Source organism: Mya arenaria, chromosome 4 (assembly GCF_026914265.1).
Source record: "Mya arenaria isolate MELC-2E11 chromosome 4, ASM2691426v1".
In the NCBI taxonomy this organism is placed as follows: domain Eukaryota; kingdom Metazoa; phylum Mollusca; class Bivalvia; order Myida; family Myidae; genus Mya; species Mya arenaria.
In genome coordinates this window covers 5,698,642-5,721,215 of record NC_069125.1, presented here as the reverse complement: position 1 = coordinate 5,721,215, position 22,574 = coordinate 5,698,642, and the positions used below count along the sequence as shown (strand labels likewise).

Genomic DNA, 22,574 nt, shown 5'->3' with positions numbered 1-22,574 from the left:
TAGACTGATATATTTGACCCGTAGATATAAACTATGCTACACTATGGCGAATTCTCCATTTTTCAACGTCTCTGTAATAATGACTTTGATCAATCAAATAATATCTTTACTGTTTTGGTGTTAACACTGATTGACACATAAATATATATATAATATATATATATATATATATATATATATATATATATATATATATATATATATATATATATATATATATATATATATATCAAACCGATTGTGGATAATATTGTCAAACACAGTAACATTGGTGTAGCCTCCTCTTCTATCTATATGAACAGATACAGACAGATATAATAAGGTGTTTTAATACGAAATGCATTAATTTACACTTGCAATCATATATGACCCGTCTTTCCAAACCATTTAGATGCAGCCATAGAATGACACAAATATCACTGGACTCGAAGCAAATATCTCATGACAATCATTCAAGACGGTGCAGTATTCATGCCGAAGCTTTGCTTTTCCCTTTCTTGGCAAACCATTCATCGCTCTTGTCTGCCGCAATACCCTGCAAAGCCACATTCATTTCATTTAACTTGCTTTAATAAGAAAACAGTTTCTATGATTTGAAGAATACAAGGAATCAAGCACTAATTCAACCATTACTAGATTCAAAACCAATGCCTTTAACACTTACACTGAGGGAGAAATTAAAAGCCATTTTAGTTCATGAACAAAAAATTTAAAAGGCGAAAATGAAAATAGATGAGGTTGAAATCCACAACATGTTTTTAATTTATGCATAAATGGCATTCACAATTCACCGGTCCTTAAACAATGAAACGAATATGACATTCGATTGAAAGTTCTACATGTGTGTAACTGCATAAAATATGTTCTATACCTCATCTAACAACTGGTCTGCCTTGGGATCAACTTGTGACAGCTCTCGGAATGCCTCGTCCCCAACAAAACATATCTCATGGCCATCCTGAAAACAGGTAATGTTATGTCACTGATATTTATCGACAAAACACCAACATAACTACAGAAAGAATTTCCCTATCTTTTACTAAATATTTTGTGGGGTAATGCCTTATCCTATATTTTAATGTCCTTTTGTACTTTCTTGCATTTACCCCTAGATACATAGCGTTGATGCACAGAAGAGTATGATCATCAATCTATGGATATTATGATCGAGAGTCAAGTTAATAACAATTCTTCACACTGACCCTGTAATTACATGTAAGCATCACTAACTTTTCAGCCCTTTCACTTCAGTCAAGGTCAGAAATAAAAGGTTAAAATTGAGTAATGACTCTTAATTACACCCAATCCATACACTTATTGACAATAAATAGAATAGAATTGAGATCTGACCATACGACTTACTAAACCACAAGGTTAGTCGTAAGATATCACTTACCGGATCGGCAGGTATAACAACCTCCACAGTGGCTTTGCCGGGAGTATCCAAACTAACCAGGGGTGTAAGAATTGTCTGACCAGCAGACTTCATACCCTCTTGTATCCCTGCAAGCTAAATAAATGGTCACTGTTACTAAACTGTACATGAATTAAGCATAAAAGTCATACATAATATGTGGTATGCATTGGTTTTTGCCCATTTCGCGGATTCCACCAAGTGACGAATTTAAATCAAAACGCTGAATAAATGTAGAAAACCTAAAGCATTAGTCAACTATTGAAAACAAGTGTAAGAATGGAAATTATTCCCTGTTTAAAATCATCAATTTCATTGAAGTTTAAAATCATCAATTTCATTGAATCTGAAGCTTAAAGCATACAAAGGAAACAATACCTCACCTCTGCCCTTGGACAGGAAAATGCAACACGGCCAAAAGCCGTGGCATGGTCAACATGTGTGCCAATATCCTGGAGCTCTAGTTTACACTGAAATAAGTTGTTATAAAATGTAAATACTCAGTTGGATATTGATATTGGGTTTTGGAACACAATTCTTTCAAATATGATTACAGCTCCACATAATATCAGATATGCCATCGATTGGGAGCGCCCATCATTTTTATATTAATGGTCACCATGACCTTCACCTACTGACCCCAAATTCAATAGGGAGTACCTACTGACCACAACTAATAAGCAATTCAAAGTATGAAGACTCTACACCAAGTGTACAAGTTATTAATTCGAAACAAAGGTTAGGGCCAAGGATGCGGAAAATGCCAGAAAAGTAACCCCTTTCTTGCTAAGTTTCTTTGCCTATCAACTGGGTAAGCATTCGCAATTTGAACCAAAGCCAGCTGAAAATAAACATAGTATAAATGATTTGCTTTTCAAGAATTTAGTAATCACTTTATGGTCATTATAATTAAGGTTTACTGTGAAGACATGCATTTTCCAAGATTACAGATTTAATTAAAGTTTTCAAATACATATCTCAAACATTTGTAGACATTTTACTACTGAGCTTGACCCTGTACATTAACATGGAGTTTCAAATTATTCTGAGCATTTTCTTAATTTTAAGTAGTTACAAAGTATCTTTTTTTACCTTAATTTCCATATTTTTCTTAAAAACAAGAAAAAGGCATCAATTAAATAAATCATAAAATGTTGCCTTAAATGTAGTACAACAAAACCAGCTACCTGATCCTCTGCATATCCCAAAACTGCAGATTTCTCCGTCTCAGAATACTTTTTCATTCCACACAGCTTTGTCCAGAAGTCTGAAATATACAGTAAGGTGTACAGGTATATGTTTGAATTAAAAATAGTCTAATACCATTCGTGGAATAAAATGGTCAACAAAGTATCTAGCTGTCTGACCGCTATGAAATACTTCCTAACAAATGCATTGTTTCCATTCATTAAACAGTCAAATAATACTGTATTTTATCAGCTGTAGTACCCCCAATGAAAGCTTTAGTTTTTTATATTTAATTAACAGCCTATAAAAATGCATACTTATCTTTATACTTACCAACAGACCTTTGCAATTCTGATGACGCTAGAGTGACCTTTTTGACTGGATCTGAAAACATTTGTAAAATTGTGTATGATTTCACATAACTGTAATTGTTGCATAGTGATTAATATTTGCCAAGACTTTAAGACATATAAAACCAAATCATTTGCTTTGTTTTTAGATCTTCCTTGCTTCAAAAAGTGTGAGGGTGAACATATGACTTTTAGAATCGGAATCCTAGATGAATATTGGATAAAATTAACTTCTATGCGCACTTTCAATTATTTTAAATATTCAACAAGAGCTGTCACAGAGACAGCGCGCTCCACTATTCCGCCGCTTTTCAATGTAAGGATTGAAAAGTTTTGGCGAAACATGCATGGATCACTGTTTTATTAGATTTCAATGCAATACATGGTGTGCTGAGATATAAACATAAATGTGGTTCCGTGCAAAATATTAACGAGAATTTCTAAGTCTAATAATAAAGGGCCATTATTTGCAAAATACAGTTATCTAACTTGGTTATTCAATTAAGTTGGGTGGTTGAATACCATTGTATAAAGTCTCAATGCAATCCATCAAGTAATTGCTAAGATATTAACCTATGTGTGCTAACATGCAAGACCTTAACCAGAATTTCTAAGTCGCATAATAAAGGGGCAAAAATTATATATAATAAAAGATAGAGTTATCTTACTTGATTAATTAAGAAGGTTAAATAGATAGGAGCCTGTGTGTAAAGTTTCAATGCAATACATGATGTATTCGCTGAGGTATTGACTTAAAAGTGGTTACATGCAAAACCTTAACCAGAATTTCTATGTCGAATAAAAAAGGGGCCATTATTTTAATTTAAGTCTAATAATAAAGGGCAATTATTTGCAAAATACAGTTATATATCTTGGTTATTCAATGACATAGGGTGGTTGAATACCATTCTATAAAGTCTCAATGTGATACATCGAGTAGTTGCTGAGAAATTTACATATGTGTATATACATATCTAATTTTTCAATGCAATACATGATATATTTGCTGAGATATTGACTAATTAATTAAACGTGGTAACATGCAAAACCTTAACCAGAACTTCTAAGTCGAATAATAAAGGGCAATTATTTTGCATTAAATGCAAACTAGAGTTATCTAACTTGGTTAATTAAGTACGTTGGATGGTTGACTACCATTGTATAAAGTCTCAATGCAATACCTCAAGTAGTTGCTGAGATATTAACCTATGTGTGCTTACACGCCAAACCTTAACCAGAATTTCTAAGTCGAATAATAAAGGGCAATTATTTGCATTAAATGCAAACTAGAGTTATCTAACTTGGTTAATTTAGTAGGTTGGATGGTTGAGTACCATTGTATCAAGTATCAATGCAATACCTCAAGTAGTTGCTGAGATATTAACCTATGTGTGCTTACACGCAAAACCTTAAACAGAATTTCTAAGTCGAATAATAAAGGCCTATTATTTGCATTACATTCAAATAATTGTTATCTAACTTCATTAATTTAGTATGTAAGATAGTTGGGAATACATATCCAAAGTTTCAATGCAATAACTGATGTATTTACTGAGATAATGACTTAAAGGTGCTTACATGCAAAACTTTAACCAAGGTGTGACGCCAACGCCGACGCCACCGCCGATGCCAACGCCAGGGTGAGTAGTATAGCTCTCCTTATTCTTCGAATAGTCGAGCTTAAAATCAGTTGGCTGACAGAAAGATCCTAAGAAAGCGATCTTCTATTGGTTGTCCTCAGATACTCATGTAGAGCACATATTGAGGATATGATATCAATCAGTCAGTGTCAGTGTGCTTAGTTTCTTCATATAACCAGGGATATCTTGAGGGGATAGATTGGAGTGTTGTAGGCTGGGATGTATCAGGTTGGAAGTGATAGTTATGGATGAATTGGAATTTCCTGTGGGTGAAAGACCCTGCCACATCACAACTGTTGAAATCCAATATTATACATGTTAATAAGGTGTTTTTTGTCTCAATTTTATTTCACCCAGTCAGCTTTGAAAGTAATATTTTGTACTATTTTTAAATGTCAATTAGACATTAACCAGTAGTTAAATGCAAAAGTGTGCTAAAAATGAGGTGACTTTAATAATACAATGCATACTGCACGGAAAAGCCCAGTAGTCAACAATTCAAATATATGTACCCTGTTTAAAGGCAATATATCAATTATATCTCACTGATAACATTCTATAAACCACTGGAAAGCATCAAATAAAAAATACATCTCTGATTTAATTACAATTTTTATTGGGCTACTGTATAATAATATAAGCTAACCTCCTGAGGCACTTTCGTTCACAATGTTGAACGGATATCCATCAGGGGAGGTAACTGTCAGCACACCATTGTTCTCATTGCATGGGTAGTTGTGTTTCTTGATATTTTCCACAACGACAGGGGAATGTATGGTGATACCCTGAATGATAGAGATAGCAATGTTGTCAACGATGAGGATTAAGTATATGACTACCACATTAGATGACTTTGGCTAAATTGGCTATTTGTCTGTATAAGAGCTATTATAACCTGCCAAACAACAGAAGATCTCAATAATGCATAAAACTTAGTCGGAAAGGCTTGATGCGCTTGTTTACTTTTTATCTAAACTGTATGATAAAACAAGTATGGATTTTTGTCAAAATTGTTTTTGAATAAAAGTCAGATCACATGCAGTAACACAAAACAATACTGACTGGTTCAAATTACCCTGAAAGTTCTTTTTCTTACAGTTTATAAAGATAAGATTTTTACCATGAGATCATTGCCAAGCTTGTAGGAGCCAATACCGTAGTTGTATGTTAGCTCAATGACAAAGTGACTGTCTTCTGGTCCATATCCAACCATGGACTTGCTCCACTTTCCATCATAGGGACTGGAAAGAACAAAAGATATATTAATGCTTGTTTTTGACTGTTAAATGTAAAACACATATAGTGCAAAGTCTGCTATTTCAATTTAATAGTCTTAATTGTCAATTACACATACGTAATATGTCAAAATTAAAGAATAGACCAATTACATAAAATGGACAGTTTTAAGAGTGGATTCTATTTCACTTCAAGGGCATCTATATTACCAATCGTATTTTTTTTTTCAAACAAACCCATTGCAAGAAGCTTTGCATCCTTCTTCAAATTCTTCATGCCGCAGAAACTGAAAAAGGGCAAAAAAACAAAACACATCATAAGTGCCTGTCCAATGTTCTCAGAATCCCATTGATGTATTCAAAATAATCATGGAGTAATTCTGTGTAACCATAAAAGTTTTAATAATAATTCATTTCAATGAACACTATTGGTGGGCAAATTATTGACAATAGTCGATAAATCATCGCTGCTGGCTGAAAGTCAGCAAATGTTGTGGATGTTTTGCAAGTATTGATATATCAAATAATGTTTGTTTTTTGTGTTTCTTTGTTGACAAAGTAATATAAATGTTCTTGGTGTTTGTTGGAACAAGCTATAAAATTACAACTATAATAAATTTTTCACATTTTATTTTATTTTATTCTTAAGCCATGCATGTGATTTTATTTACTAAGTGCCTAATAACAAGTTGCGATTGATAAAAGGAATTCTTTTTAATTTTCTGATTATTGTTGATTGATCGGATCAATTAGTTGGTCTGCCTGTCCGATTAATCAATTTATGAAAATCTACCCGATTGCCAGTCACTAATGTCTGAACACCAAGATGTATAAAGTTCAAGGATACTGATTTTGCTCAAAATTTGTATATTGGGGATTAGTTGGTAACTGTTGCCATATACATTTAGTATCGAACAATACACTGAACGAGATTCTCATTCATCAGAGGTTTGATAATGATAAATCTAACCTCTGATTCAATCGCTGTGAAATCTAGTGCAAAACGGTAAATATTTTCCTGATATCATTGTCGACCAATCAAAACGCTCATTACTTTAAGCATACTAAACTATCTATCACTGACCATCTATACGCTGATTTGCCGCTAATTTATTTTTTCATTAATCTGTAAAGTTAATTGAGCCCTCTGTTTTGATAAAATATGAGTTTTTGTAACAAATATCTTTTTCAGCGATTTACATTTAAAACACAAGTCATTCAGGTACTTAATTTCATAATAGACAAATATTTTAATGAAGTATTAAATAGTTTAAAAGCGAACAAGTCAACCATCAAATATTGAAATTAAGCTACAAAACATAATATTACTCACCCCACTAACTTATGGTTACCATATGGTCAATTTATTTCTTGACGGATAGAATTGACTAACAGAATAGTTACGAAATAACCAAGATTCAGTTGTTAAGAAATGGAAAGGTTACGAAATGACCAGATATAGTAAATGGTGGGGTATTAAAATTAATATTGTTTAAAAAATAAATGTGTTTTTTTTTTAAGAATTGTTAAGTTTACATGTGAAACTATTCTTATGTTTTTCAACTATTTTTTTTAATCTAATAATAGTACTGTATACTATACATAGTATAATAGCAACTATCTTAGAATCAAACAAATTTAACACGCTCTACATCAATTCCTTTATTAATTAAGAACTAAGGAACTTGACTATAGTAATAAGGCCTTTCTTTTTAACATGCTATATGATAAATTCACTTCCTTTTCTTCTTTTTGTGTTTATGTCTGCCCATAATGGCTGCATTAGGGCTTGACCCCATATCACATCCCAGTGTGACTTAAACACATTTTAACTTGAAGTCTAACGTATTCGCCAAAAGAGCAAATTGATAACCGAACTGCCGCGAGACCTGCGATTAATGACATATAAAATGGCCCACAGCTCTATATACAGTACTACTTAATCATCTAAACACAGCATCCGAATTATAATGTCCGAAATAACACATGAAATGTACTGTTAAATAACCTACCTTCATCCCAAGAATTTGACGAAAGAAATTAGCAGTTTCTGTTCTATTTCCTACTTTGAACACAAAGTGTAATGCCCTTCGAGTTGCCATCGCTTACTTATAGCTTAAATTAACTTGGATTTCAGCTGACAGCTAGTTGACAAATGTAGCAGTCAACATTTACCTCAAAATGGTAGGAAATGTTCTAATTAAAATCAGGGAGTGCTTATTCATGCACAGGTGTCAAGCACCTGTGTATTCATGTTATTGACCCAAAATAAAATCGAATAATCAGATCTCAGTTTTTCTTCAGGTGAGATTGAACTGGCGTACCATAATGTTAGCGTAATTAAATTGCATTAACCTAACCATGTTTTAGGAGATCTATAAAGATGGATACAGTATATGTCATGAACTTAAAGGGACTCGCATATTTCCAAAAAAATCACCTGAAAATATCTTTATTATCATTATTTTACGCTATGATATGGAAATTATAGAAAAATATACAGTTAAAGTTAATGTATGTTGGTTTAAGTTGGTTGCGAATCCACGCCGGTAAAGAAAAAATAGAAAACCGATGGCTAAACCTCAACTATTATTACGCCACTATTATTTTAAAAAGTGGTAGATATTTTAACCTCTTCACAATACATTGATATCATCACGTGGAAATATCAATCAACCAATCACGCAGCAACAAAGCTGTAACTAAGTGTATAATTAAGAGCGTTTTAACGCTATTGAAAATTGTGGTCTAAAGAAAAAATATTTACATTTGCTGAAGGGTTCCAGATTTTAGTAATTGCCACATTTTATTTTTTTCCATTAAATAAAACATGCATTTTGCAAAGACATGAACGAGTACCTTTAAATGAATATAAAACAGTAAATTATCACAGTAAATCTTTTATAATTCACCAATCATGTAATATTTTGCGCTTTCTGCTGTTAAAGCTGCACTCTCACAGATTGAACGTTTTGAAAACTTTTTTTTTTGTCTTGGAACGAGCCAGTTTATGCGAAAATCCATGCAAACCAGTAATATAAGACTGCTGACTAATCATTAGATCGCAGATTTTTATATTTAAGTTAAAAAATTGATGATTCATGCATTTTGCTTAAACCATTAGTAACGGTTTAAGCCACAAAACATTAATTTGGAACGGAATTATGAAATTTTGCGGTCTGATCTTTTGTCAGCCGTCTTTTATCACTAGTTTGCAGATATTCACGCACAAATTTGCTCATTCCAAGACAAAAAATAAAAAAATGTAAAAACGGTAACTCTGTGAAGGTGCAGCTGTAAATACGTACACGGTTACAATCTTGTTTTCATTAATTAATATTTTCCATTAGTGCATATTTAGTAAGTAGTTAAAGGTTTATTACTTAAAATGTGTATTTGTTATACATGTGTATGAATTGATTTTGAATAAGAGTGTCATTTTAAAAGTTGAATAAAAAATATATGGACTTTCCAAATATCTATCTTGGACGTCTAATATGTTTTCACTGGAATAACAATTAAAGTATTTCTTTTAAATACACAAAATACATCAGATTAAGCACACTTAATAACATGGGATTGTTAATAAAGTATTTGATAATTTAACATATTTACATGCGATAATGCATCAAGTGCTTATCATTATGTATTAGTAGTAGACTGTACAAATATTAATCGAAACATAAGTGAGAATGTCAATGCAGCAGGGAATACTTGAATGTGCTTTACAAAAAAAAACAAGGGAAGGGGTTCCATTGGGTCTTTGGCTTTTTCTCATTTTTTTTCTTGTTAATGTAGTACAGTGGCAGCTCTGGGGGGTCACAAGGTCCCCCATCCCAAGTTGCCCGGCAAAATAATGAAGCTCAATTTAACCTTTAAAGTATACCTTTTCCATTTTAAAACGCTGATATATATTATATATTTATTTATAATTCCTGGATTCGCCACTTTAAACATGGTACAAGATAAATACTGTTTAAACCAACATTAACTATCCTTTTCGCCACAATTCTGGTTCAAACCGTAACGTGTGCAAAAATTAAAAAAAGTATACCACTTTTCATTCTTTTTAAAGTATAAAGTGATGCCATTTTCTAAATCCAAATTATTTAATAAAAAAACACTGTAACAGATAATTAGAGGGGTAAAACACGATGTTATAGAAGTTATAACAGTTACATGCAGTTCGGTCAGGACAGATGCTCAATCTCTACCCCTTTATGACATCTTGACGTGGAGGTCGTGACTTAACTGTTGTCTGTAGCAATCCTAGAACGCTTGTTTTATTCGACAATATTTGTGAGATGGCTAGTTTTACCTCGTGTATTACGCCCTATATTGGTGTAACTTTTTATTTGCTGAATTATTAAAGCGAAAATGGCAGAAGGTGGTAAAAATAGCCCAAAAACAAAGGTCATTATGGTTTAATCAATCATTGTTTACATTTGTGTTTTCAAACGATGAAGTTTTATTGAGGTTTGAAAAATAAAAATTCTCAAAATGAAAGTACATCTTGGCAGTTTCATCTTATTTTATAGATTACACTGACAATAGACATAAGTTTTAAGTTTTAACTTTGATTGGCATCTTACAGAAGTATATTTATCAAATACATACATTTATTTTAGTTTAATGATTTTAGGGCTAGGTTTACAAATAGTCATTCTAAAATGCCGTCCAGGCTTTTTTTTTAATGATGGTTAGCCTGGACGGCATTTTAGAACCACTTTGCTTTTGATATCAAGCACACAAAGTGTTGCGTAGATCTCAAGTTGATGACTGAATTTACTGTTTCCATCACACAAATTTTTATCTTCTAAAACTGATTCTCTTTTCTTCACAGTAAAACAACAAAGTGTGTTTGATTTTAATTAATTTACTTCCTAAATTCATAGGTACAGTAATTGTATACACGTAATGATGTATTTCATTTTTTTTTTAAATGTTTGTATTATTCAATATTGTTTATTTTAGACGCAGTCTATCTTGTTAGATTACGATGTTGAATGGAACCAAAAGTTGGGCACAGGAATCAGTGGTCCAGTCAGGTACTATAATAAAGTTGATCATATTTCAAAAGGGACACTCTTTCAATCTTATAAAGGAGGATGTTAAAGACAGGGAGTCAGTAAGGAGCACAATCTGCCTTGTAGTCTACCACATCAGCAGACAAGGCTGTAAACACACCTTCCTCCCCAAGAATAAGTGTTGAAGTTTTTATGAATATCCTACTCATAAAAACTGCAACGCTTATTCTAACATCTTCTTTAATAATTATATTTAATTTATTTACTTACTGACTTTTACTTAATTTTAAATATCATAGCATAAGCATGAGCTAGTAAAAAAAAAAATAATGATGTTCAAATAAAGGATACAGTCACAGGTTTTACTATTGAGAATAATATAATTTCATCTTAAAGGTATAAGTATTATGTATTAAGTGACATGTATTAGTAATTTATTAGCTCAGTTTCAAAGCTTTATTACTTAAAGTGAACTTGTATAGTGATAACTGTACACAATATTTAAAATTTACTGCAATGTGTTGCCTTATTAGGCCATGCCGGAAGAAGAAAACAGGGAAGCGTTATGCATTAAAATGCCTCCCAGATACGCACAAGTCTCAGACAGAGGTGAACCTTCATCTGATGTGTAACGGCCACCCAAACATTGTACAGGTCCATGATGTGTATGCTAACGACATACAGTTCCCTGGAGAGAAGCAGCCAAAGTATACCACTTCTTCTTTTTTTTCAGTATAACATATATATACGATTAGTTAATAGTTTTCTGGGCTTTTTCATGAATTTTATATACCATAAACTTTATGGTAGATAAAATTCATGAGAAAGCCCAGAAAATCATGATTACATTAATGTGTTTAGCACAATTACTGATTCTGTATTGGAGGAGTACATTTATTGATATTATTATATTAATATCATGCAAATACATTAAACTGAATATAAATTATGTTAGCCATTTTTTTTAAATATTTTTCCTGTATGTTTCCACAGGGCTTACTTGTTAATGGTGATGGAAATGATGGAGGGAGGTGAGCTATTTGACCGCATCAGTCGGGAACGTAGGTTCACGGAGAATAAGGCGGCAAAGTTTTTCAGGAAGGTATGCAGAGAGTTTGTTTTTAATTTTACTTTGTACATATTAAAGTGCAAAACATCAAAAAAGAAAGCAAAATCATGTATTGTCAGAATCAAATGCAAAGGTTTAAGCTTGATTTCATTTATGTCTGTTTCCCTTTTTTTGTTTTTCCTTGCAGTAAATATTTTTCAGACATTTAAGTTGATACATGACTACTGCATAATTATTGTCACTTGAACAGCAGGCAACTACTGCATGTTTCAAATATTGGAAGCAGAAACTTCTCTGATTCATGATTACGGCTCGTTAAAAAGCGCTCAATTGTTGTTTGAGAAATTGTTTAAAACAAATATTGCAATTAGTTGGTTTTGGTACTGTTTTTTAAAAATAAAATTTTGTTTGACAAAAAAAGTAAGGATTCCTGATGGCATTGCCTTTGTTGGATGTTGCACTATATGTATTTTGTGAATTATCAAAGTTGTAGTGTATAATGTTATTAAACTTCCAGATAGCAATAGCAGTCCGCCATTGTCACAGCCTCAATGTAGCTCACAGGGACCTCAAACCTGAAAATATACTCCTCACTGACAACACAGAGGTATGTGTACATGTACATGCCATGTTGCAACAGAGGGTGTTAAAGGGAATAGACACCAGATCATACAATTGAAAGGAAAAAAGGAAATCGTCAAAAATTTACATCAAATTAACATCGTTGTGTACAACGCATTGAATCTTACTTATTGATGTATCACATTGCTTACAACACTTGCATCTTTCACAGCTTTTGCACATTTTTTCAATGTGAAATTTACTGGGGTTGTCTACCACGTAAAATGGAAAAGTTTAAAAATAGCCTCAGTATATTTATCTGCAGTCATAAACAGATATGATTTAACTGGGCAACTGATTTTGGGACCATCTGGTGTCTTTGAGAAGGTACATTACTGTGTGAACCTTTTTGTACTTATCACAACTGAAACAAGTCTTTCAAACATTTGTAGTGTAGTTAAGCAAGCAGTTAAGGATAATTTAAATTTATTGTGTTTTATTCACTTTTTAAACATTTCCAGGATGCGGAGCTGAAGTTGTCTGACTTTGGTTTTGCCAAGATTGACGACGGCAATCTACAAACTCCATACTTCACACCCTACTATGTTGCACCTCAGGTATGAACATACAAGTACGGTATAGGGGCACCTCAGGTATGAACATACAAGTACGGTATAGGGGCACCTCAGGTATGAACATACAAGTACGGTATAGGGGCACCTCAGGTATGAACATACAAGTACGGTATAGGGTACCTCAGGTATGAGTATACAAGTACGGTATAGGGGCACCTCAGGTATGAGTATACAAGTACGGTATAGGGGCACCTCAGGTATGAGTATACAAGTACGGTATAGGGACACCTCAGGTATGAGTATACAAGTACGGTATAGGGGCACCTCAGGTATGAGTATACAAGTACGGTATAGGGTACCTTAGGTATGAGTATACAAGTACGGTATAGGGGCACCTCAGGTATGAACATACAAGTACGGTATAGGGTACCTCAGGTATGAACATACAAGTACGGTATAGGGGCACCTCAGGTATGAGTATACAAGTACGGTATAGGGTACCTCAGGTATGAACATACAAGTACGGTATAGGGGCACCTCAGGTATGAGTATACAAGTACGGTATAGGGTACCTCAGGTATGAGTATACAAGTACGGTATAGGGGCACCTCAGGTATGAACATACAAGTACGGTATAGGGTACCTCAGGTATGAACATACAAGTACGGTATAGGGGCACCTCAGGTATGAGTATACAAGTACGGTATAGGGTACCTCAGGTATGAGCATACAAGTACGGTATAGGGGCACCTCAGGTATGAGTATACAAGTACGGTATAGGGGCACCTCAGGTATGAGCATACAAGTACGGTATAGGGGCACCTCAGGTATGAGTATACAAGTACGGTATAGGGGCACCTCAGGTATGAGCATACAAGTACGGTATAGGGGCACCTCAGGTATGAGTATACAAGTACGGTATAGGGGCACCTCAGGTATGAGCATACAAGTACGGTATAGGGGCACCTCAGGTATGAGTATACAAGTACGGTACAGGGGCACCTCAGGTATGAGCATACAAGTACGGTATAGGGGCACCTCAGGTATGAGTATACAAGTACGGTATAGGGGCACCTCAGGTATGAACATACAAGTACGGTATAGGGGCACCTCAGGTATGAACATACAAGTACGGTATAGGGGCACCTCAGGTATGAACATACAAGTACGGTATAGGGGCACCTCAGGTATGAACATACAAGTACGGTATAGGGTACCTCAGGTATGAGTATACAAGTACGGTATAGGGGCACCTCAGGTATGAACATACAAGTACGGTATAGGGGCACCTCAGGTATGAGTATACAAGTACGGTATAGGGGCACCTCAGGTATGAGCATACAAGTACGGTATAGGGGCACCTCAGGTATGAGTATACAAGTACGGTATAGGGGCACCTCAGGTATGAGCATACAAGTACGGTATAGGGGCACCTCAGGTATGAACATTCAAGCACGGTATAGGGGCACCTCAGGTATGAACATACAAGCACAGTATAGGGGCACCTCAGGTATGAACATACAAGTACGGTTTCAGGGATGTGATTTGTCCGCGGAATTCCGCGGATCTAATGGCCCCAGAGACCCCCCCCCCCCCCCCCAAAAAAAATCAATGTTTTTTACCTGAATTTTTTTTTTTTTTGCTTTCAGTTGTTTAAGTTAATATTCAAGTTTGCTTCAAAATTAAAGTAAGGAGAGCCCTCAAAAGAGCTTCTAAAAAGCCATTTTTTCTTCTACAGCAGTGCGCTTTTGACCCCAAGAGCGCCCCATAAACTCATGGCTGAAAAATTTTCAGCCCTTTGGCTGCCAGGTCAATCACATCCCTGGGTTTCAGCCAGGTTTTAAAAGGGGCAGGGAATTGGAGAAAAGCGACAGTTAGCTAAGGGCTATTCCAGTAAAACATATACCCTACGGGGGGAGGCAATTATTTAAATAGTATATAGGTGCGGCCCTTTTTCGCTAATTTGGACCCCACTAGGGTAAATTTGCTTCTGTAGGGGGGGGGGGGGGCATAATTTAAAAGTGCCTTTCCCTCGGGGGTTATATGTTTAAATGGAATAGCCCTAAGGTCGAAAATGCCTGTAAGCTTAAATTTTATCAATTTGAAGAAAAATGTGAGAAATGTGTTTAATTGAAGTATTTTAAGATTTTAACTGCCATATATATAAAATTTGTATGTTTATATAACTACAGTAAAACTGCGATCGCTCAAGGACGCCGACGACCGAGCTAAATCCTCGAGCGATCTGATGTTTCCAACTACCCAAGTTTCAATTTTACTCTGTAAAGAAATGTCTTGCAATGTATTTTCAAAGTTTGAATTCTTCAGTATACTCCAGCCCTGAATACATGTATGTATTGCGCTGTGGAAATCGCTCATATGTTCAAAAGCTGTTGTCACCAGATGTGAAAATGTAAAAGATAAACCAATAAATGAGAAATAGCAGAGTTTACTTTTACAAAAAAACATATTCTAAACAAACAACGTAAGAATATGATTAAATTCTGGTCATTCATTTTCACAATTATCTTCTAGAATGCCCATTTTGATAAGATTTAGAAAAAGCAGTATTATTGTTCTGGTGCCATAATCACTAATGTCTTGAGTCTCGAGACTCAGACTCAAGACGATCATAAAATACTGATGCTGTACTGGTACTTTCTCTGTTTATTTCTTATAGCATCTTTTGTAATAGAAGGCAGAATGGGAGTTTCCAATTGAATAGTTATAAATTATATATAATTGGACTTTTGAACAGGTCTTTTGGGGGGGGATCTTTTTTTTTTGGGGGGGGGTGAGTTGTCGCTGGGACAGACCGATTGAGGTTATAAACTTTAGGGAAGCCCTGGTTATGATAACACATTTTACTCAATCAGAAATTTTCTGACCCCTTTCCCAGAATGGTGGGAAAAAGCACAATAAAGAGTTCCATGATAATGAATTTTTCATTATATGTCTTCAGGTTCTAGAAGCTCACAGACACCAAGCCAAGTTGAAAAAAGGCATCATTCCCACCTCAATACCATATACATATGACAAGGTAAAACAAATTTTATATTGAAATTTAAAAAAAGTATGCATTTTCCAAGAATTAAAGATCTCCGCTGACTTATTACAAATTTAAATTTGCAAATTAATTGGTTATATTGATTAAGATGATGGTATTGTTGGTTAAGATTTCCCTGCCCTTAATTTATTTATACACAATAGTCATAATTTCACAAATTTACTAAAGCATATTAAATTAAACTAAGAGCAATTCTTTTAAGCAATGGTTTACATAGTCAAGCATGCTTCACTATTTCAGTCATGTGACATGTGGAGTCTTGGCGTGATCCTGTACATCATGCTGTGTGGTTATCCCCCCTTTTACTCGGAAACTCCGAGTCGACAGATCACTGTGGAGATGCGAAGGAAAATTCTTTCTGGAGAGTATGATTTCCCAGAAGATGAGTGGTGCCATGTGTCTGACAGAGCGAAACAGGTCGTTAAAAGGTAATGTCGCCATGTGACTGACAGGGGGAAACAGGTCATTAAAAGGAAATGTCGCCATGTGTCTGACAGGGGGAAACGGGTCATTAAAAGGTAATGTGGCCATGTGACTGACAGGGGGAAACAGGTCGTTAAAAGGTATTGTTGCCATGTGTCTGACAGGGTGAAACATGTCGTTAAAAGGTAATGGTGCCGTGTGCCTGACAGGGCGAAAAAAGTGGTTCAAAGGTAATGGTGCCATGTGTCTGACAGGGCAAAAGAAGTGGTTAAAAGGTAATGTTGCCTTGTGTCTGACAGGGTGAAAGATGTGGTTCAAAGGTAATGTTGCCTTGTGTCTGACAGGGCGAAAGATGTGGTTAAAAGGTCATGTTGCCATGTGTCTGACAGGGCGAAAGAGGTGGTTAAAAGGTAATGTTGCCATGTGTCTGACAAGGCGAAACATGTCTGACAGGGTGAAAGAGGTGGTTAAAAGGTAATGGTGCCGTGTGTCTGACAGGGCGAAAGCAGTGATTCAAAGGTAATGTTGCCTTGTGTCTGACAGGGCGAAACAGGTCGTTAAAAGGTAATGGTGCCACGTGTCTGACAGGGTGAAACAGGTGGTTAAAAGGTTATGTTGCCTTGTGTCTGACAGGGTGAAACAGGTCGTTAAAAGGTAATGTTGCCATGTGTCTGACAGGGCGAAAAAGGTGGTTAAAAGGTAATGTTGCCATGTGTCTGACAGGGAGAAACAGGTGGTTCAAAGGTAATGTTGCCACGTGTCTGACAGGGCAAAACAGGTGGTTAAAAGGTAATGGTGCCTTGTGTCTGACAGGGCGAAACAGGTGGTTAAAAGGTAATGTTGCCTTGTGTCTAACAGGGCGAAACAGGTCGTTAAAAGGTAATGTTGCCATGTGTCTGACGGCGAAACAGGTGGTTCAAAGGTAATGTTGCCACGTGTCTGACAGGGTGAAAAAGGTGGTTCAAAGGTAATGTTGCCACGTGTCTGACAGGGCGAAAAAGGTGGTTCAAAGGTAATGTTGCCTTGTGTCTGACAGGGCGAAACAGGTGGTTAAAAGGACAAATTAATTTACCAAATTTGAGTCCTCTGTTAATTGTATTGACTCAACACTACTGAACTTATCAGTATGCGTCTATTTATCAGTATGTGTCAGTATTTTCATAATAAAAAATAGACAAATTGATCTACCTCAAACCAGTTCTGAAAAACAATTGTAGTCTGTTGGCTTCCATACTTCAGCTTGCTACATGTAGACCCCTCATACCGTCTCAACATCGAGGATGTCACCAAACTTTCCTGGTTGGAAGACGCCCCTGACACAGAACTGCATTCACCCGCTGTCATTGCTGATAAGGTATTGTATAGTTTCATGTATATCATATACCAGTTAACATCCACAGTTAGAACATCTCAACAGAAAACTGCATTCCCTCGCTGTGTCATTGCTGGTATTATAAGGTATGATAAGTTTCATGAGTATTCCACGAAGACAAGAACATGTAAATTGAATCAGCATTGAGGTTGGCACCAAACTTCCCTTGTTATAACATGCCAACAGTTAGCTGCATTCTTCCACTGTCATTGCTAACAAGGTTTGATCCTCTCATAATTATAAACATCAAAACTATGTTGAAGTCATCCAAAAATTAACTCCAGTCAATTGAATTATATGATATGTCAAAAACTTGAATTTTTCCCTTTTTGTTCTCTTCAGCAAAGTCTGGAGGATATAAACCTGGCTCACGCCCAGCAGTTGACCATACTGAGAACCCCAGAATGTCAGCTGACACTGAAACCCCTCATAGAGTCCCACAATCCCATCCTCAGAAAGAGAAAATATAGGTTTGTTACTTCATGTTCTGTGACAAGCCATAGTAGATATACATGTAATATTCCAAGGCTGTGGTTTAAGAAAAAAGTGACCAAAATATAAGCTCTTTCTTTTGTTGCTAACAGTACTGGGGTATGAAAATGAAAGGCTGAAATAACGGGTATTCCATTAAGTTCAGGGGTATTGGACAATCTTGAAAGTTCTACTTTTAGACAAACAAGCTCATATACTAGTGCTTGACATTATTATTTTTTAACAAACCCTGCTATATAAAATCCAGATCTTACATAAGCCTTGTAAGTATTTTTATAGTGCAGGTCTAATTTTGACCATGTAAAAATGTAATCATAGTTAATATTAGCAATATGGAAATTACAATATTATTATGCACCCCCACTAGTTGGTTGGTCTGGCAGTATACCAAACCATGTCTGAAGGCTTCGGCTTAAAGTCATAATCTTGGTGGAGAGGTCATAACCAATGTCGTTGTGCATACATGTTTTACAAACATCTCTTCTTGAGAGTCATGACTTTGTTACCTCCTTACTTTAGGTCCATATATTCAATATGAACATGAACATATGTAGAAATAAAAAAATGACCTTTTAATTATTACAGACAAAGCAGCACCGAGGAGCCAAGCAGACCCGTCACCAAGGTTACGACCTGTGAGATGACCTTGAGATCACTTCGTAACATCATTGCTTACTGTATTCTACCTCCTAAAGGTACTGATTAAATTTTGTGAGCTGTTCATTTAGTTTGAAGAAGAAAAGTTGATGTATTGTCATTTCCTTGATTTTGCATATTTTGTTCCGCAGAATTGTTGACCAAGGTAATAATTAAAACCTGTTCAAGATACTCACATGAAACTTAGGACAAATATTACCATTGGCAAAACAGATATATACGTTCCAAGATCTATAACACTGGCTTTGATAATTATCAAGCTAGCCCCTTGATGGTCTGAGGAAACAGACTAGAGTATTGTAAAGAAAAAATGGAAATTATAATTAACTTCTATAATTCTGCTCAATACCTGTTATAAATCATGAAGTTTACTTGCTAATATCAAAGTCATAAAGTGATACTATATTTGGGTGACTGTGCTGTTAAATTTGCATACTAAGCATTCATGTTTCAATAAATTTAATATAAGAGTGGTTTATTTTCAGATGATGATGAGAGTAAGTTAAACGACCTTATCGTCAAGGCAACAGGGTTCCTGGGCTCCGTCCACAAAGATCTGGTCGATATTCTCAACACTTGGGAGTGGGATGGTAAGGGTTCATGGTTCATTTATACTAATTTATTCTAATGCAATTGTGAATCTAGCTGTAATCTTATAAGACTCAATCAGGTGGAAGAAACCAGAGTAGTAAAAACCAGTACTCCTTTTTTTGAGAGGCCATGGGAACGTACCACTAGTAGGATTAAAACCCTTAAACTCTTGGGTGAGGGGTGGACAGCTTATTCACCTTAACCACAAGACCTCTCCCCCTTTATTGGGGTGGTACAGGTATATTGATCTCTGGTCAACGACTTGATTCGACTTGATTCGGCTTGTCCGTCATGATTGTATTGATGATGACCAAAACTTAAATGCAATGTCACTTGATAACCATTGACGATGTTCACATAAAACTTGGTACAGATGTTTACACCTTTATGATTCAATGAATACTGTAACCATCACTCTGACGAGAGAGAAATGCATTAATAAATAACTTATATGCCATATACCTGGATTTTGATAGTTTTGAAGACAGAAACATTCAAGTTCAGCTCAGCTTTCAATGAGTCTTTGATTAAATTTGTTTCTGGAATGTGGTTTGATGTAAATTAAACAGAAAAGCGTCATTTCTATTATATTTTCAGGACAACGATTTCAAACCAAGATTGACAAGTCAAAACTAGCTCAGAAGTTGAGTGATCTAGTCCAAGGGCTGAACGGACTTGGTTTACAGCACCAGCCCAGCAATGAGGAGGAAAATGGAATGGAAAATGGAACTTAACAGTAGAAATGAGATTTATTTTGTTTTCAACAAAAGAAAAGGTGCTCATACATTGTCATTTAAAATCATTTGAAATTATTTGAAACATTCCCATTGATATGACCTTTGTGTGCATTGTTTTTATTTCTTTGTCTGAACTCTTGTAATATGCAAACATGTATACAGTATTTATAGGTGTATTTTAACTTGTTCTATTTATTTCATTTTCTATGTCTTCTTGATAAGCCCTGTTTTCGTAACCTTGAAAAGGTATGTTACTTTCTTTGAATATGACAATGAACTATTATTGTGCAATTTGTTGGAGAATCATATTTATTCATATTTTTTTATGCATACATTATTTTATAAGTGAACAGGTACAATGGTCATAAAATGAGAGCGTTTTTAGCTCAACTATTTGAAGAATATGGAGAGCTTTTCAACTGACCCTAGTTTTATTGTCACTGCTTGGTTAAGGTTTTGCATGTAAGCACTTTATAGCCATTATCTCAACAAATACATCATGTATTGTATTGAAACTTACAATATGTATTCCCAAATCCCAACTTTCAAACCTACATAATTAATGAAGTAAGATAACACTTATTTGAATTTAATGCCAATTATTGGCCTTTATTATTTGACTTAGAAATTCTGGTTTAGGTTTTGCATGTAACCACATTTAAGTCAATATCTCAGCAGATACAACAGTGCCTGGCCAATGGCAATTCATCATTGAATTATTTGCCCTCCACTCTTGGCCATATAAGAGTTTGTGGAAGGTATCATTCTGATTCTGGAACAGCGTTTATACATACCTACGGTGTCGATGTGTTATGATCGTGTTCATGGTTTGTCTAAAACACATGTATAAATATGGTCACTTATGCAATAAGAAAGAGCATAAACACATATTTAAAGATGAAGGTCATCTCAGAAAAAGAAAAAAATGTTACCCCTCACCCCCTTTAAAAAAAAATTGGATGAAAATCTAGCAATTAATTTATATTGGCTTTATTGTACATGATTGTAGTTTCCCTTTGAAATGCATATAAAAAAAATCAGAATATGTGTGTATCAAGAGCAAGAAAAAATATTATATTTGCCATGGACCTAAATTGTAAATTAATTTATTAATATATGATTTATTGGAAGACTGTCACAGCTAATAAAAGCTTTATTTATATCCTTTCATTCAAAAACAATAAACACATAAGGCCACAATGAATATTTTGTTTGGTATTTACTTACCCCCATTTTAAGGGGTGGGTAGGTGGCAACTTATGTGTTATTTCTTTTCCTTCCTAATCCCTTTAATCAGGTTACTGTGAGTTGGTCAATTGTGGCTTGGGTAGAAATATTTATTTTTGATATCATTTTAAAATCAAGTCAACATATGTCATATCTGTTTTTGTTTTTTTTATTCTGTGATATTTATAGTTACGTCAGTTAGGCATTTAATGCACTTTTATATATTTTCATCTCTCTATAATATATATTTATATGATATATTATTAATTTGTAATAAAATTACTGCCCAATACATCTTGTTGTTCCTACATATTTTAGTTAATTTAAGCACCATTTAGACAGCTTTAAGTCACATTCCCTAGTCCTAGTCTCTGAGGTGAATTGCAATGATTGAACGCTATTAGGTAGGACACAAGAATAGCTCTACTTACCATCAAAATGAATTTATCAATTGAAAAAGAAATGGGAAGGTAAAACAATGCCTCTTAAAAGTCCACGTTCTTTTAACAGTTCATTTGATGTGATTTTCTATGCAACCATGTTTTACCTAAAAGCCCTCTCCACGGGGTATTGAAATTCTTACAAAATGAAATTCTGAAAGTCTTTGGTGTAACAAACCATTGAAAAGGCTTCAGATCCTTGATCAATGCTTCCTTGTATATTTTACTGGTGTTCAGATTAAGAGGCAATCAGAAATAGGGCTAAAACTTGCCAAATGTTGGAGATCAATTGTTTTATTAACCAAGTTTTCATAGTGAAGCCTGGTTATTAGAATGATGTATGCCGTTGTTCTAGTGGGCAACCAGGCAGGCGGCGTCAGACTTATTGCAAGCAAACTTTGTATTTAGGAAGAGATAAAGGATACCTTTTATGGGACTGCAGCTGGGGCATCTAAGGTCAAGGTCACTGTTACTACTAATAAAAAAAAACGGTTGAAACTGAATCACTT

General features: G+C 34.9%; 2 protein-coding genes across 2 annotated transcripts; one reads left to right on the top strand and one right to left on the bottom strand.

Annotated features, from left to right (window-relative positions):
* Positions 1–315: 315 nt before the first annotated feature.
* Positions 316–8,004, bottom strand: LOC128232955 (glyoxalase domain-containing protein 4-like). Its single transcript, XM_052946768.1, has 10 exons — positions 7,840–8,004; positions 6,065–6,114; positions 5,713–5,833; positions 5,239–5,377; positions 2,936–2,986; positions 2,602–2,681; positions 1,798–1,884; positions 1,397–1,510; positions 872–958; positions 316–535 (listed from the first exon to the last, which is right to left on the bottom strand). Exons 1-10 carry the CDS (start codon positions 7,927–7,929, stop codon positions 470–472), a joined length of 885 nt encoding a protein of 294 aa, XP_052802728.1. The 5' UTR covers positions 7,930–8,004; the 3' UTR covers positions 316–469.
* A 2,130-nt stretch (positions 8,005–10,134) lies between these two features.
* On the top strand, positions 10,135–21,917 carry LOC128229824 (MAP kinase-activated protein kinase 5-like). The gene is made up of 13 exons (XM_052941649.1): positions 10,135–10,240; positions 10,802–10,875; positions 11,388–11,561; positions 11,848–11,956; positions 12,441–12,530; positions 13,006–13,101; positions 16,022–16,099; positions 16,367–16,554; positions 17,789–17,903; positions 18,264–18,391; positions 18,999–19,108; positions 19,556–19,660; positions 20,259–21,917. Exons 1-13 carry the CDS (start codon positions 10,205–10,207, stop codon positions 20,393–20,395), a joined length of 1,440 nt encoding a protein of 479 aa, XP_052797609.1. The 5' UTR covers positions 10,135–10,204; the 3' UTR covers positions 20,396–21,917.
* Positions 21,918–22,574: the final 657 nt, after the last annotated feature.

What these genes read in the sequence shown, in the direction of transcription:
- LOC128232955 (XM_052946768.1), bottom strand. Translation starts at nt 7,929, where the DNA reads ATGGCAACTCGAAGGGCATTACACTTTGTGTTCAAAGTAGGAAATAGA. An exon ending in TGCAAAGCTTCTTGCAATGG is followed by an intron (nt 5,834 to 6,064) that starts GTTTGTTTGAAA and finishes TGTTCTTTCCAG; the next exon opens with TCCCTATGATGGAAAGTGGA. An exon ending in TGGGATATGCAGAGGATCAG is followed by an intron (nt 1,885 to 2,601) that starts GTAGCTGGTTTT and finishes AACTTATTTCAG; the next exon opens with TGTAAACTAGAGCTCCAGGA.
- LOC128229824 (XM_052941649.1), top strand. Translation starts at nt 10,205, where the DNA reads ATGGCAGAAGGTGGTAAAAATAGCCCAAAAACAAAG. An exon ending in CTCAGAAAGAGAAAATATAG is followed by an intron (nt 18,392 to 18,998) that starts GTTTGTTACTTC and finishes TAATTATTACAG; the next exon opens with ACAAAGCAGCACCGAGGAGC. An exon ending in CTGTATTCTACCTCCTAAAG is followed by an intron (nt 19,109 to 19,555) that starts GTACTGATTAAA and finishes GTTTATTTTCAG; the next exon opens with ATGATGATGAGAGTAAGTTA.